General features: G+C 56.6%; 2 protein-coding genes across 2 annotated transcripts in view; one reads left to right on the forward strand and one right to left on the reverse strand.

Annotated features, from left to right (window-relative positions):
- NPR2 (natriuretic peptide receptor 2) overlaps window positions 1-975 on the reverse strand; it is an 11668-nt gene extending 10693 nt beyond the window's left edge. Inside the window, exon 1 of the mRNA XM_041407431.1 lies at window positions 232-975. Within this exon, the coding sequence (XP_041263365.1) occupies window positions 232-955 (724 nt within the window). The 5' untranslated portion in view covers window positions 956-975. The remainder of the gene's footprint in view (window positions 1-231) is intronic.
- A 12015-nt stretch (window positions 976-12990) lies between these two features.
- Window positions 12991-14405, forward strand: LOC121337365 (microseminoprotein, prostate associated). The gene is made up of 3 exons (XM_041407438.1): window positions 12991-13102; window positions 13729-13837; window positions 14216-14405. The coding sequence occupies exons 1-3, from the start codon at window positions 12991-12993 to the stop codon at window positions 14403-14405; spliced, it is 411 nt and encodes a 136-aa protein (XP_041263372.1).
- The last annotated feature ends 637 nt before the right edge of the window (window positions 14406-15042 follow it).

Here is a 15042-nt window from a genome sequence, read left to right on the forward strand (position 1 = left end):
CCCCCCGTCTCTCCCCCAGATCCCACCTCACCCTCAGCCCCTCGCTGTGCCCCGCGGAGGATTTCGCCTCCCCCCTCCAAGCCCTACGCAGATTTCCCGAGGGGAGCCCCCTCCGCTCTCCCTTCCTCCTCCCACTCCCACACCGCCGCCCCCGCTCCCCGGGCGCTCAGCCCGATCCCGCCCGTGGTCACGGTGTCCCCCCCGCACCCCACGCCGCGCCACCCCACGCACCGCGCCCGTTGGCTTTGATGAAGTGGACGGCGGTGTCGGGGCCGCCCTCCTCGGGGGAGTAGATGTGGACGGTGACGGTGAGGTTGTTGCCATCCTGCAGCTCCTGGTAGACACCCTCGACGGTGAAGTAGTAGGGTCGGTCGTCGGTCTTGCGGTCCACGTAGAGGAGCACGGCGCGGGCGCTCCAGTTGAAGTGCGCGTGGAGGTGGGAGACGAAGGCGCCCAGTTTGGGTGCCGAGGGCCCGGTGCGCACCGTCGTGCTGTAGTGCTCCCGTTTGCGGCTGAAACCCGCGGCCACCGCCCCGCCGGTGATGAGGGGCAGCCGCCAGTGAGAGGCGAAGCGCCCCACGGACGCGGCGGGGTACACGCAGCCCGGCCCGAACAGCACGTCGGGGTCGTGGTAGAGCTTCAGGTCCACGGCGTTGAGCGGTGCCACGTACTCGGAGCAGGCGCCCTCCAGCTCCGAGCTCATGAACTCGACGCGCACCGAGAAGGGCCGCGGCAGCAGCGGCGGCTCGCCCCGCTCCAGCGCTTCCAGCGCCAGGCTGAGCGCCGGACCCACGCGCGGCCAAGCCCACGCGTAGCTCACGTTGCGCTCCGGCAGCACCACCGCCACCGTCAAGTTGGCGGGCGCCCCGTCGGGGGTCGCCGCCCGCCGCCCCGCGCCCGTCGGTACCGGCAGCAGCAGCAGCGCCAGCAGCGGCAGCGGCAGCGGCGGAGCCATGGGCCGCGCTGGCTCCTCCGCCCCGGGGGATGGCGGGGCGTTCGGCGTCTCTGGCTTCCAGGCTGGCGAAGTGCTACGCGATCCCCAGCGGGGGTTAGAGCCTCCGGACCCCAGGCCCGGCCGCCCCTAGTAGGCAGGGACTGAGGGAGGGGGTGCCCGTGTTTTAGGGGGTCCGGGAGGGGAGAGAGGGAGGGACACCCGCGTTCGGGGTGTCCCCAGTGGGTGGAGGACCGAGGGAGGTGTGCTTTGGCTCTGGTGAGGTGCAGTGAGGGGGAATCGGAGAAGAGGGCATCGGTTTGGGGCAGAGGACTGGGGTGCTCGGCTCCTGGGTGGAGGGGTTAGGGGCGGGCTCGAGGGTCACATCGGGGGATTAAGGGAGGGAAGTCCCCAGAGCCGGCGGCTCCCAGTAAGCAGAGATTGAAGAGGGAGTACGTGGGACCTAGGGTCTGTGAGGGGAATCAGGGAGGAAGCATTAGGGTTTGGAGTGTCCCCACTGGGTGGGGGGTTGAGAAAGAGGTACCTGAGCTTGGGGAGCTGCAGTGAGAGAGCTTCCAGGTTCTAGGGTATCCCAGTGACTAGGGACTGGGGAGGGAATGTCTCATGCTGGGGGTCCCCAGGGTTTAGGGAAGTTTAAGGGTGCGGGGATGTGCACGATGGGGCAAAGGGGTAGCCTGGGGACGTGTGCGAGGATGTGAAGGGATACACGGCTTTGGGGTACAGCCATCTGGAAAGGAAGGGAATATCCTGGGTGTGAGTGTCCTCACAAGGGATTTTTGGGAGGTCTTAAGTTGTCGGATAAAGGAGGAATCAGGCTCTGAGGAGGAGTTGCCCGGGGTCGGGCTAGCTCCCTTGCGGGGGCTTCCAGTGCTTTGGCCGTGGATATCTCCCCTGGGGGGCGGGCAGAACGTTAGAGATGTCCTCGGGGATTTGGGGTGCAGGGAGCCACCTGGGGAGTTGGACCCTGAGAACTGGCATGCCCTGCGGAACCAGACATCCCCGAGAACCAGTGTGTTTCCCCAGCAGCGGAGGGTGCACTGGAACCCGTGCCGCAGGGACCTGGCCGACAGGAGCCCTGACGGGGCAAGGGGAGCTGAGGGCAGGGGATGGCAGGGGGCTGGATGCCACCGGCGTGTCACCACTGCGGCTTCAGCCCCTCTGCTATGGGACACAGGCCTGTGGGCTGGTGGGGTAGGAGGCTGGCTGCACACGAGTGGAGCACAGGGAGCGCTCGGGGGGCAATGAGCTTTGCACAAGCCCCCATGGCACCGTGGGGCTGGGATAACGCGGTCAGAGCCGGGCTGCCGCTCCTCCCAGGGATTTGGGAAGGACCTAAGGGGATGTCATGGGCTGCCATGGGGGGCCGCCCAGCCAGCGGGGACAGAGGTGCCGTGTGTTTGTTTGCAGGGCGCTTCGGTGGGGCAAGGGGGGCTCGGCGGAGGCAGCATGCCTGCGGTGCATTCCTGGCATTCCCAGCCTGCTGCCTGTTCCCATCGGGCGGGGGTGGGGGGCGATAGAGACTGGAGGGGAGTATTGGGGGTGGTGCCAGCCCCTTCCCCACGGCCCAGAGCTGTGTGGGGCTGGATGCTTGTGTGTGGGAGCACGGAGGAGCGCACTGGCTGTAGGTGCCCCGCCGGTCTTGCCGGTGCCATTTGCCCTTCAAGGTCCTGTGTGGTTCCGATGCATGAGGGGTGCTGCGCTGAGCGGCGGGCAGGGTGTCGCTGTCCCCTCCGGGATTTTCGGGGCAGGCCACCAGAGCAGAGCAGCACCGCGGGCATGGCACCACAGCGTGCCCTGGCATGGGTCCTTCCACGTCTGGGGTTGCCGGGAATCACAGTCCCTCTCGCTGTCCCTACCATTCCCACTGCAGGGGTCGCCACAGGAGAGATGCTCGTGGGGTCACGGAGCTCGGCTCCCCCAGCTCGGCACAAGCCGAGAAAAAGAGATTGCATTGCCGGCTATAAATATCTCGTTCCAGTGTGGTACGGAGCTGGCAGCGGTGCCTCAGGCGAAGGACAGTGACATCCAACCGACAGCGATTACATCCAGAAATGAGAAGCTGGAAAGATCTGGAAGAGCTTCCCCATGTAGTGTGGGGCTGGACATGGTGGGGTGGTGATGGTCCTGGTGATGGTCCCACTGGAGAGCAAAACCACCCCTGCACACGGGGCACAGATGTTGGCACACCTTGTACCCTGCAGGTGCCCTCAGAGCAGCCCTGTGGCTCCTGTCCTGAGGTGGCACAGGCCGGGGGCAAAGGGGACACACAGAATGAATGGAAAAAGCCTCCGCAGCGACCTCTCCGGGAGGTGGTGCTGCTCCCGCAGGACCTGCGGCAGCCGGGATGCCGCCAGCGGAGGAACGACTCGGGTAAAACAAAAGAGAGATACGGGGGAGAAAAGCAGAGGGTGCGGAGGGAACGAGGCAGAAGCCGGTGGGAATTCACTTTTGGAGGGATGGGGTGCGTAGAGATGCCCGTGACCGGGAATGTGGGAGCGGCGGCAACCCGTGTGTGCGCGTGTGAGCCACCAGAGGGGGACAGGCCACCGCCGCGGGGACAGCGCGGGGACAGCGCGGGGACACAGCATCAACACCGCACACGGACCGTACAAACACCATACACACCCAATACACACCCAATACACACCCCATACACACACCGTACACACACCCAATACACACACCGTACACACCCTGCATACACTCCATACACACCATACATACACCCCGCACACACTGTACACACACTGTACACACCCCATACACACAGGACACAAACACGATACACACACCACACTTACACCATACACACACTGTACACACCCCGCATACTCTCCATACACACACCATACACACACACACATAAACATACACAACACACACCGTACACCCACAGTATACACACCACACACACGATATACATACCATACACATACTGTACACACACCCTACATACACCATACACACACCATACACAACCAATACACACACCATAGACACACCATAGACACAATCCATACACACACCCTACACACACTATACACACACACTGTACACGCACCGTACACACACCACACACACACCGTATACACACTGTACACACACCGTACACACTTTATACACACAGGATACGCACACTACACACCCCATACACACAGGATACGCCCACTACACACACCATACACACAGGATATGCACACAATACACACACCATACACACGCCGTACACACATTGTACACACACCATACACACGCCATACACACACCATACACACACCGTACACACACTGTACACACAGGATACACACACAATACGCACACCATACACACACCATACACACACTGTATACACACTGTACACACACCGTACACACCATACACACACACCATACACACACCATACACACACCATACACACAGGATACGCACACTACACACACCATACACACACACTGTACACACACCATACACACGCCGTACACACATTGTACACACACCATACACACAGGATATGTACACAATACACACACCATACACACACCGTACACAGACCCTTCTTGCACCATACACACACCATACACACACCATACACACATGTACACACACCATACACTCACTGTACACTCACTGTACACATAGAGTTATCATACCTTCAGTTTTTTTGAACTCCCTTGCACATTCCCTCTGCCATGGTCTCACACTGGTTTTTATTGGCATTCTGCACCTTGGGATGTCAGTCTTCCCTTGCACTGTGCCTCCCTCACCCAGCACGCTGTTCCTGCTGGTCTGCAGTGGTGCATGGCTGCCTGTGGTGGTCCATGGCAGTCCATGGTGTCCCATGGTGGTGATGCTTCCCCCCTTTTCCAGGCTGCACTGAGATCTAAGAAATGCTCATTAGGCCTGGCCCTTGATGAACAGCACCTGGGCTCAGCTCTTCCTGAGCTTATCAGAAACACTCCCTGCTCCCAGGAACTGCTGCTGTCCGACAGAGCTCCCGGGGTTTTGATGAACAGCTGGCAACTGTTTTTCTTCCCTGAAAGGCAGAACATCTCTCTTCTCAGATATTGAAATAAAGTGCAGGCAGAAACTGTGGCAAGGATGAAACACTGTTACAACAAAAGCCCTCTCTTTTGTGGCTCTGCAGACGTTGGTCCAAAATGAGACCCCTTGAGCCGCCCTGGACCACAGCAGGTCGTGGCCAGCACCTCCCTCTGAGGGGGGCCTCTCAGAGCCAGCAAACTCAGCCTGTGGTACCTGAGGATCCCCGAGCGAGGATGGATCCTGGGCTGACACCCTCACTCCATGAGGCTCAGCCCTTCACCTCCAGGGGAGTGCAAAGTCTTCCAAAGTGAGCATTTCACTCACCTCTGAGGGGAATTTCTCACAGGTACCTTGCTAGCACTGTCTTCCTGTCTGTGTGCATGCCGTATGCACAGGCTGCAGCAAATCTGTGAGAAATGCTGCTCTCTGAGGTGTTTAAGCGCCCTCAGATTTAAGTAACTTAGTAACTGATAAGTAAGACCTTGTAAGTTATAAGCTAAGTTAAAGGCTGCTAAAGTGTTGTTCTTTCGCTAAGTTGTTAAGTTTCATAGGTTAGATGCTGTTAAGTGTTATTCCTCTGTTAAACTGTTAAGTTACAAGTTAAGTAGTGTTAAGTGTGAGCGCTGCTAAGCTTTTAGGCCATATTCCTTTTTATCCTTGCCCTCACTGGCCTTTTGTCACACGCACCTAAACACACATGTATGCACAAACACAACCCTAGATGGTTCTTGGTTCATGTCTGTTTTGATTGCCTGGATTTTGTTTGTTTTTCCTTTTTTTCTCCTCAATTTGCCTTAACTGTCTAGTAAGAGAATCTTGCCAATGAACTTTGCCGTGCTGCCACTTAATATTAAATTTTTGCTGATACCCTTGCCAGTGATTTTTTTAAGCAATCTCAAACACTCGTTCAGGACGCACATGCTGGTCCTAGGACTGCACCAGATCACGATGGGCACCGAGGGCACAGCTGTACTTGTCTGTCCTCGGGGGCTCACATCCCCGAGATTCCAGTCTTCTTTTCCATGTTCCCCTGGCAAGCGTAATCAAGCCCCTGGCCCCCAGAGATGGCAATTGTTTTTCCACCTCCTGGCGTGCAGCAGCACAAGGCCATGGGCCTTGCCAAGCTCCTTCACCTCCATGCTGAAAGTGGAGCCAGAAACCTGCCAGCCCCAGGAGGTGACAGTAAAGAGCGTGGCAGGCGCCACAAGTGAGTGCCTGCAGCACGGCTGTCACTGCCAGGGCCAGGAGCAGTCGTGCAGACACTGCTGTGCCAGGGCACAAACAGCGCTGGTCACAGGGAGCTCTGGCACGGATGGGCAGCAGCCCCTTCCTGCTGGAGGCCGTGTGGAAAGAGGGCAGGGATGGGGAAGGCACCGCCGAGGACTCGCATTTCTACTCAAGTGTGTGTCAGGCTTCTGCTGGGGTCTCTGTTGCCAGTGCTCACATTGCCACCCCATCCCAAACGGGAGAGTAACACCTTCAGAAGGTCAGAGAGGCTTTGACCAGCTGGGCACAGAGCACCCAGGACTGGTGCAGATGTATGGGGCGACCTTTTCACATACGGGCTTCCTGTGCTCCTGCTGTCCAGGGAGTCTGAAGGGCTCCTTGTTCAGATTTGGAGTTTGTGTGCCAGTAATGGAAAAAATAGAGCAAAGGCAAATATTTTAAAGGGAAAATTGTGGATAAATGTGGCAGCTGTGTCACCTCCCTGGTTCAGGACAAGGGTTGTCACTGTGTGCCCATGGGGAGAGCCCCTAGAACCCACACCTGTCTGTGCCCCAGACCCATGGTGGGACCCTAGGAGTGTCCTTGCAGTGCACCAGGATAGGAAGTGTCACCCATGAACCCCTTCAGGTGGGTGCTGCCTGTGCCAAGCCAGAGACAGCTCCTACAGTGCTTTCCCCTCCAACTTCTCTGGGATTCCCAGGCTGGGTATGTGGCGTCCTGGTCCCATACCTAAGTAGTCTCTTCCACCATGAAGCCACCAGCTTTTCATGGCTTTTCCTGTAGAGTGTCCCTAGAGCAGAGTATCACCCCAGCGTGGCCCTGTGGGTGCCAGTAAAACAGCCAATGCACTGTGCAGGAGGATCCCTCTTTTGGATACCACAGTGAGGCCAGAGATCTGCAGGATTCACCCAGGACATGGAAAGCCTCAGGGTCTCCTGGGGCTCTCCCCATCCCTGCATCCCAGTGAAGCAATGTGCTCAGGACCAGTCTGGGAGTCCCCTGTGGATCCTCATCTTGTTCCAGGCCATTTATATGCTGAGGTCAGTGCTGGTGACATGACATTGCCACGGCAAACTCTCCTCCAAAACGAGGGGCCTGGACCCCTGACCTCCCCGGCAAGTCCTCAGGCCAACAAGTGCCTGGCATTTTTCGGCTGGTGCGGTTTCTGCGTGGCCTAGGAATGATCTCCTAGGGTTATTTCTGACTCACAGGACAGGAAACATTTCGGGGTTTAAGCCAAGCTGAATAATATGCTCATTTCCTTGTGCCGACTACAAAGCACCTGCTCCGGGGGATTTATGGAGTGCCGGCCTCTCGCAGTCACTGTGCGGCTGCCTGCCCGGATGTTTTTATTTTCCTGGTATGGCCAGCAAGTGCCAAGGCCTGTTTTCCTAAACACCCCGTGACCTCCTGGCAGGTTTCTTTGAGGGGAGCCCAGGCAGAGCCACGGGCTGCAGCACACCCATGCTGGGATAGCCAGGGTGCTGGAGAGCCAGGGTGGGTGCCAGCACCCTGCCAGGGCTGAGGGTAGCAGGAGCGCCAAAACCACTGATGCCAAAACATGGCCTGATGCAGAGCAGCCACATCTGTGATAACTGATCTGGGAAAGTCCCAAAGGAATGGAACATGGGCATGAGCAAGGGAGGATGAGACCATGTGAGAAGAGGGCAAGAGAGCCCAAGTGAGCCACAGCAAGGACAGAGACACAGAGCCCATCCCATGGCTGGGGACCTGCAGACACCATCCCACAGCAGGTCCTGTCCCATGGCAGGGAACCCACACACCTCCTCCAACCAGGGCCATAGAGTCCCTGGGAAAGGCTGTGCCTAGCCTCTGGGGACAGAACACCTCTTCCTGCAAGGAGGGTCAGGGTGCTGAGGCCAGGGACACCCGTGGAAAACACAAGGCATACCAGCATGCCTTGCAGCCCATGCTTCTCCACCACATCGAGCTTCATCCAGCAGGCAGCCAGTCTGCAGAGTAAGGTGACATCAATTTTTTCTCACATCCCCTCTATTTTGTCCCCTTTTTGGAGCAACAGTCTCATTGCAGGTGGGGCTGTACTCCAGCCTCTGTGAGCTGTCCCGTCTGGCTTGCCAGCTGTGGGATGAAGGATGCCATGAGCCAGCTGTCATTCCCTGGTATTGGAGCGTACCAATATTACAGACAGGACTGCCTTGTTCTGCCTGGGCTCGGCTGCTGACCGAACAGCAGCACCCGTGGTGTTTTCTCCCCAGAGTCGCTGTTCAGTGCCTGTGGTCACACTGGGCATGTGGGGACAATCCGGGCATGCCCCGAGCCCCAGTGCCTGCGGGCTGGGGCTCGCTGTGAGGGGGCACTCCTCTGGCCTTCCTGAGCTGGAGAAACCTTTAAGGCGAGGTGAAGAAAGGAGTGGGTCCCGTAGAGAGTTTTTAATCCAGAGTTTTTATTTCAGGCCTGCAACAACTCCACAGAACTCTCCACCAGACCCCGACCACGTGCTCCGCTTGCGCTTTTACCTAGGACAGGGGAGGGAACACAGGGAGCACCAACCTGGCACAGGGGGAGGGGGTCTCAGGCGAGAGGGACACCTGGGTGAGCCAATGGCCCCCCAGGGGTGGAGAGCATCCTTTGAACCTGCCAATTGCTCGATGTTCCCCTTGGAGTTTCTGGGTTGATAGACAATGCCCAGCAGGGGTCAAGGGTGAAGAAAGGAAAGGTTCCTTTCCCACCTGGGGAAGGAAACTTCAGGGAGAAATCAGGGGAAACTGAGGCAGGTCATGACATCACACCGCAACACCCTGGCTAGCCCTTTGTCCTCCCTTCCCAGCTCCTGACTCCTATCTCTTCCTCACCCCTCTGGTCACCTCTCCCCGGGGTCTGGCCATGCCAGTGAGCAGTGAGCATTGATGAATGGTCATCACTCAGAGCCAGCACCTACCTGCACTTGCCCTGGTGCCCTGGGTACTCTGGTGCTTGAAACATCCTTAAAGTGCTGGGCAAGGAAATTTGCCTACATCCCAGAGCTGCTTCAGGGTCCACAGCAAGACCAATGCAGTTTGGTCCAGTGATAAACTAGCGTTGTGGATTTTTTGGTTTTGGATTTTTTGTTTGGTTTTTGTTTTGTTTCGGTGTTTTGGGGTTTTTTGTGTTGGGTTTTTTTTTCTTTTGTCTTTTTTTTTTTTTTTTAGTGTTTTGGGGTTTTTTGTGTTGGGGTTTTTTTTTTTTTTGTCTTTTTTTTTTTTTTTTTTGTTCAGAGAGAAAATAAAATATCTTTGGGGATCAGGAGCCAAGCTCCCCAGTGCCTAAAACAGCAATCACAGCACTTCCTTGGATTTATGGTGTTTGCTTTCACAATGCCAGCCGGGATCCTGTTTGCTTCCTGCTCTGCAGCTGCAGCTCCAGCTGAAGGCTCAGGAGATTCAGGTTTTATAACCCTCCTGGATGCTGCTGATGGCAACTTGTCCAGCATCAGTTATTACCCCCTGAGCCTCCTGTGGTGCTGGGGTGGGCTGCTGCCACCTCATCCCAGCGCCACTGGCTTGGATGCTCTTCCTTCCCCATCCATGGGGTCCCATCCCTGGCACTGGGCGTTCTGCTGCTCTGCAGAGAGATTTGCTGCCAGAGGAGAACAGCCAAGCTGTGTCCCTGGTGGGGTGCAGCACCCAGCTTTTCTCGGGCACAGCTACAATTGGAACCCAGGCCAGGCAGGAGAGCTGGGTCCTGCTGGGAGGATGCTGAGTCATGGATGTGACCTTCTGCAGGATCCTGGGATACTCAAAGGTGGTGACTGCTCCTCACTGGCACACACGTGGACAGGCAGTGATCCCTTCTGTGGGGCTCTGCCTGGTAAATCAAAGTGACTGATGTTCTAGAGAGGCAATTCTTCCAGCCGCTTTATCCTTTCTGTGGTTCTTCCCCGGGTCTCAGTTGTTCCCCAAGATGCAAGACCAAAAGCAGCTGCTTCTTTTCAATCTCTGCACCAAAACCTCCTCCAGGCTGGCACAGCAGGACAGAGTGTCAGCTCCTCTTGCCACAGTACTCTCAAGAGCCCGGGCAGAAGCTCTGAAGCACCAAGTCCAATTGCAATTATTGCTTTCCAAATTACAAGCCCCCTCCTGTACAACCTGGATCACCCAGGGGATTGTGTGTGATGGGGACAGCTGGGTGCCCAGGAATGCAGAAGTGGGGGAAGGAAAGTGGTCAGGAGGGGGAATAGCAGGATCAGCAGGCTATGGGGGATCACCAGCCCCTTTCTTTATGCACAGCCACAGTGTGGATGGTGCTCCCCTGCCCTGGTCCCTTTGCAGTGTGCCAAGAGACATCCTGACATTCCTATTTTTCTCTGCATTTTCCCAGCAAAGCACTTTGGTGAAAAACCCGATGGCCATGAATGGACTTGTAGCTTTAACCCTCTATTTAATGAACCATAATGGCTACAGAAATCCTGAGAATACCTCTCCATGTCCCTGATGGAGCAGGGGCAATGCCCTTCCCCACAGCCAAGAGACGCTGTCGCTCTAGGTTTTGAGCACTCTTCTGGAAGCCTGTATAAATCCTGTGGGCCTCTGAGTGAAACCCACCACTTCTTTTTTTTTTTAGCATTTGCTGTTCTTGTTGATGAAAGAATGATGGATTATTTCATTGCAGTTACCAGCATGCCAGACTTCGTTTTCCAAACACACAATAGGAATATGAATTAACTGCTCTGACGACGAACACTTTTATCCTCCTTATATAGTAACAACTCTGCACCAAAGGGCAAGTTCCATTTGTCACTGATAGACTCCACCATCTCGTGGCTCAACAGTCAGCAGGGTGTGCCCAGCATTTCTCTGATTTGTTATCAGCCTTTCCTAACAGATCCCACACTCGCTGCCATCCAGCCACCCCGCCGAGGGACACAGCATCACCCATGGCACCACAGCAGGGCTGGGATAATTCTCTAAGGGGAAGAAGGAATGCAAAGCCAGGGCTTCTCCCTCAGCAGTGAGAGCACAAGCTGCAGGAGATGGATGCAATGAGATGGCAAAGGGGCCCAGAGCACCAAAGGGAAGGGACTCTGCCTTCAAATCCAAAGGTGGTGAATCCAAAGCGGATAAAGCGGATAAAAGGAAGCATTTTTCTTTCTCACTCTGTGCTTAATTAGACTGCCACAGGAAAATGCTCGGGCCAAAATTTAGCAAGATTCAATGAGGGATTGGGCACTTATAGGGATAAGAAAAATATCCAGCTATAATAGTGAATGCCAATACAAATTCTGGCAGGGATATTAAGCCTCACGCGTCAAGGTGTAAATTTATCCCAAACTCTCAGGAACAGGGAGCTTAAAGCAGGGGCAGATGACCCACATATGCCACTGCTGCTGATGCTGCCTCACTGCCAGCATGGCCCTGTGCTGGCTGAGCCCCCGGCTGGACCATCCCCAGAGCCCTGTTTCCTGCTGCTGGCAGCACCTCTGACCAGGGCTGCGAATTTCTTTTGGCTAGTCAGCCCTTTGCTTGTAGCTCTCCGGGGCCATGTGCTCCCAGGGCTCTGACCTTCTCCCTCTTGCACTTCAGCTCACTTTGCCAGCTGATAACAGCCTTATAACTTCTACACAGAGGCAGCCCCTCTGGGTGAGGGTCTGTGAGGTCCACAGGCACAACCCTGGGTGATGTGGCACCTTCCCACAGGTCCTTGCTTCCAGCCAAGTCCCTTGTTTACCTCTCAGATTACCTGTTGCCCAAAAGCACTTTTGCCTCCTAAATTTAACCATCCTGTTTCCTGGTTCTGTTGGGGCCAGTCTGCAGCCCCTGTAAGAGGATGCTCAGCCCCAGTACCTTGTGGGTGCTCCGGGTGCACAGGCACAGTCCTCTTTCATGGGCACTGCTCAGATGAGCCCTGGTTCATTCTCCTATTCTGCATCAGTTGTAGTTGCTGCACTGTCTGCTCTGGTCACAGCACCAAGTATGTCAGAGCTCAGTAAGTGCTTGGACAACATCTCAGGCACATGCTGGAATTCTTGGGGTGTCCTGCACAGGGCCAGGAGTTGGACATGGTGATCCTGATGGTCTCCTTCCAACTCAACATATTCTGTGATTCTGTGACTTTGTGATTCTATGACTCTGTGATTTTAAACCTGCTGTCCCCATCCCCAACCCATGCATGGCTATGAACCTGGCACAGCTGCAGTCCAGGCTGGGGTGGAAGTGCCATGATGTGGTACTCAGGAGTGGGTGCAAGCGCCTCCCTCCCCAAATGAGGATGGTGCCATTTGCATCCCACACTGTTAGCAGAATGCTTGTGCTGCTCGGGTCACTGTGAGATGGGATGCTCCCAAAACCTTGGCTTGCTGTGAAGGAGCAGTGACGGCTCAGCATGACCACAGGGGAGCCTGGAGCTCTCCTGGTCAGGAGCCAGGGTCTCCCGTGCTTGCTGCTTACGTGCTCACCACACTGCAGAGGGCAACGCTGCTGGGGACCTTTGGATCTCCCCTTGCTGTGGAGCCTTGCACCCACAGGGGCTTCCAACTGGAGAAATTTCTGGAGGGCATGAATCAGCTTTTCACAGCTTGTTAAAAGTCTTGATCCTACCTCTTGTTTTCATGCCTTTCAAATCAGGAAATGAGTTTTACAACTTTTCCAGTGGGGCACAGCTGGTGGCCAGGGTCGTAAAGCTGAACTTTATAAATATCTCTCATTGGGATCAGGGGAAGAGCATTAAAAAGGCAGAGAGAGAGAAAGAGAAAGAGAAGGCAAAGGAGCAAAGGCAACAGAGAAGCGAAGTGAACAAGTCCAGCTCAACCATCTATGGCCATGCAAGCACAGAAGATGAGGTGTGCTTGGGGCAGGCTTTGCCTGATGCTTTCCCTGCTCCTCCAGCTGCCGGGCTCCCAGGCCAAATGCTACTTCCAGGCTAAAGGTAAGTGGGGAGGTGAGATGGGAAGAGGCTTATAGGAAGAGGAGGCCTCAGCTTTCCCAGCACGGCAGGGCTCTTCCTTATGCCTGAGAAGAATGGAAGGGACTGTGCTGAGCTCAGGAATGGGATCATGGGCCAGTGGTGAGTGGAAGGAGCAGTCTATAAACCACAGAACAGCTCCCCAGGGCTCTGGCTGAGAAACAGCTTTCTGGGCCATGAAGGCTCCTGGCAGGCACCTGGCTGGGGCCGAGTGTGCAGGACTAGCAGCAAAGGGAGGAGGGTAGCTCATCATCCCTCTGTTGTCTCCTCCCAGGGCTGCAGAAATGCCCAGACCCTAAGGGGCGCTGGATTTGTCCTCTCCAGGGAAGCAAGAGCCACTTGCTTCTTGCTCTAGACCAACGGGGACAGGGCCAGGAGAGGATGGAGGGGTACACCACCCATGAGAGATGACAGGGCATTCCATACCTGCAGGATGGTGGATAGACCACCATATATCTTCCATAGCACAAGCTGGGTGAGAGGTCATCATGATACTTCTGCTCCTGTTCAGGGCACAGGGGTGTCAAGGAGGCTTCCACTCGCCCTCAGCACAGGCCCACGTGTTCTCATCACTACTGTTTCTTTTGCAGCTCCCTGTGAGTACGAAGGGAAACAGTTCTCCCTTGGGGAATCGTGGCTGAGCACCAACTGCCTGCTCTGCACCTGCCTGCACCCCATTGGCGTGGGCTGCTGTGAGACGTGAGTGAGGGGCCGGGCTGGGGTGGGCTGTCACCTCCCACCACAGCACCCTGCATGTGCAGCGGCGGGTGTCTGCTGGCTGCAAATGCAGCTGATATCAGAGCTTGGGAGGGCTGCGGGGCACCAGGTCCTGGTGAACAAGAGGCAGAGCTGGGCAGGACCCCAGAAGGCCCCTGAGGGTGGTGGGGTGAGTTGGGGCAGTTGGAAAGGGTGTTTCAGCATAGCAAGATGCCCAGATGTGCCAGGAGCCGTGTCCCAGCCTGCCTGAGCTGGTCTGGAAGACACCTTGTGCAGGGGGCTGGCAGCAGGAAGACACGCAGCCGTCAGCAGCCCCCGGCACTGACGGGGGTACTGACAGCACCGTGTCCTCTCCCACAGCACCCAGCACCCGATCGACTTCCCTGACTGGTGCGAGGCTCACTACGACTCACAGACCTGCCAGATCTCGGTAGTGCAGAAGGCCAACCCCAGCCTGCCGTGCGTGAAGAGCGTGGAGCACGAGTGGGGCTCGGCCAGCACCCCCGAGCCGCTGGTGAACAAGCTGCTGGGTGCGGGGCTGAGCAGATAGAGAGTCTCGGCAGCCCCCGCGGCCCCGGCGCCGCGCTCCCCCCTCCAGAGCACACCGCCCGCATGCTCAGACCTGCTCCACCCCCCCTGTAGAGGCATCACCGCCGGCACCTTCCAAGGAAACCACTATCCACACACCATGGTACCAAGCTCTGCTTCTGCCTTCAGCTTCCTGAACCAGGGCGTCCTCCCTGTGAGGTGTTCTGCACACCGTGGAAATGCAGATTCTACCGGATCTCCTCCAGGTGGGCAGAAAACCTTCAGTGATAAAAAAACGCTACAGGACTACATCAGCCTGCTCCATGGCAGTCCTGCATTCCTGCAGCCCCAAACAAAGCAGCTCCCTACTCCCTCCCAGACCTGTGCTCCTCTGCACAGCAGCCGTGGGCAGCTCGCTGGGGTCACCGCGGCACCTTGTGCAGGATCCCCACACCCTGTCCAGCCCCTTCTCTGCTCCTGGAGTGCAAGGGGCAAAACCCACCTCTGGAACCACTAATGCCCCGCTCCAAAAGCTCCTGGGGTCCCTGGCACTGCAGGCCAGCCCTGGGCAACACTGCAACAGAGCCAGCCCAGGGCAGGTGGCAGAACAGGATGTCCCCAGGGGAGAGCCCCATCCCCACTGGCAAGGGAGAAGGGTG

Source organism: Onychostruthus taczanowskii, unplaced genomic scaffold (genome assembly GCF_017590055.1).
Source record: "Onychostruthus taczanowskii isolate IOZ18803 unplaced genomic scaffold, ASM1759005v1 scaffold261, whole genome shotgun sequence".
Taxonomy (NCBI): domain Eukaryota; kingdom Metazoa; phylum Chordata; class Aves; order Passeriformes; family Passeridae; genus Onychostruthus; species Onychostruthus taczanowskii.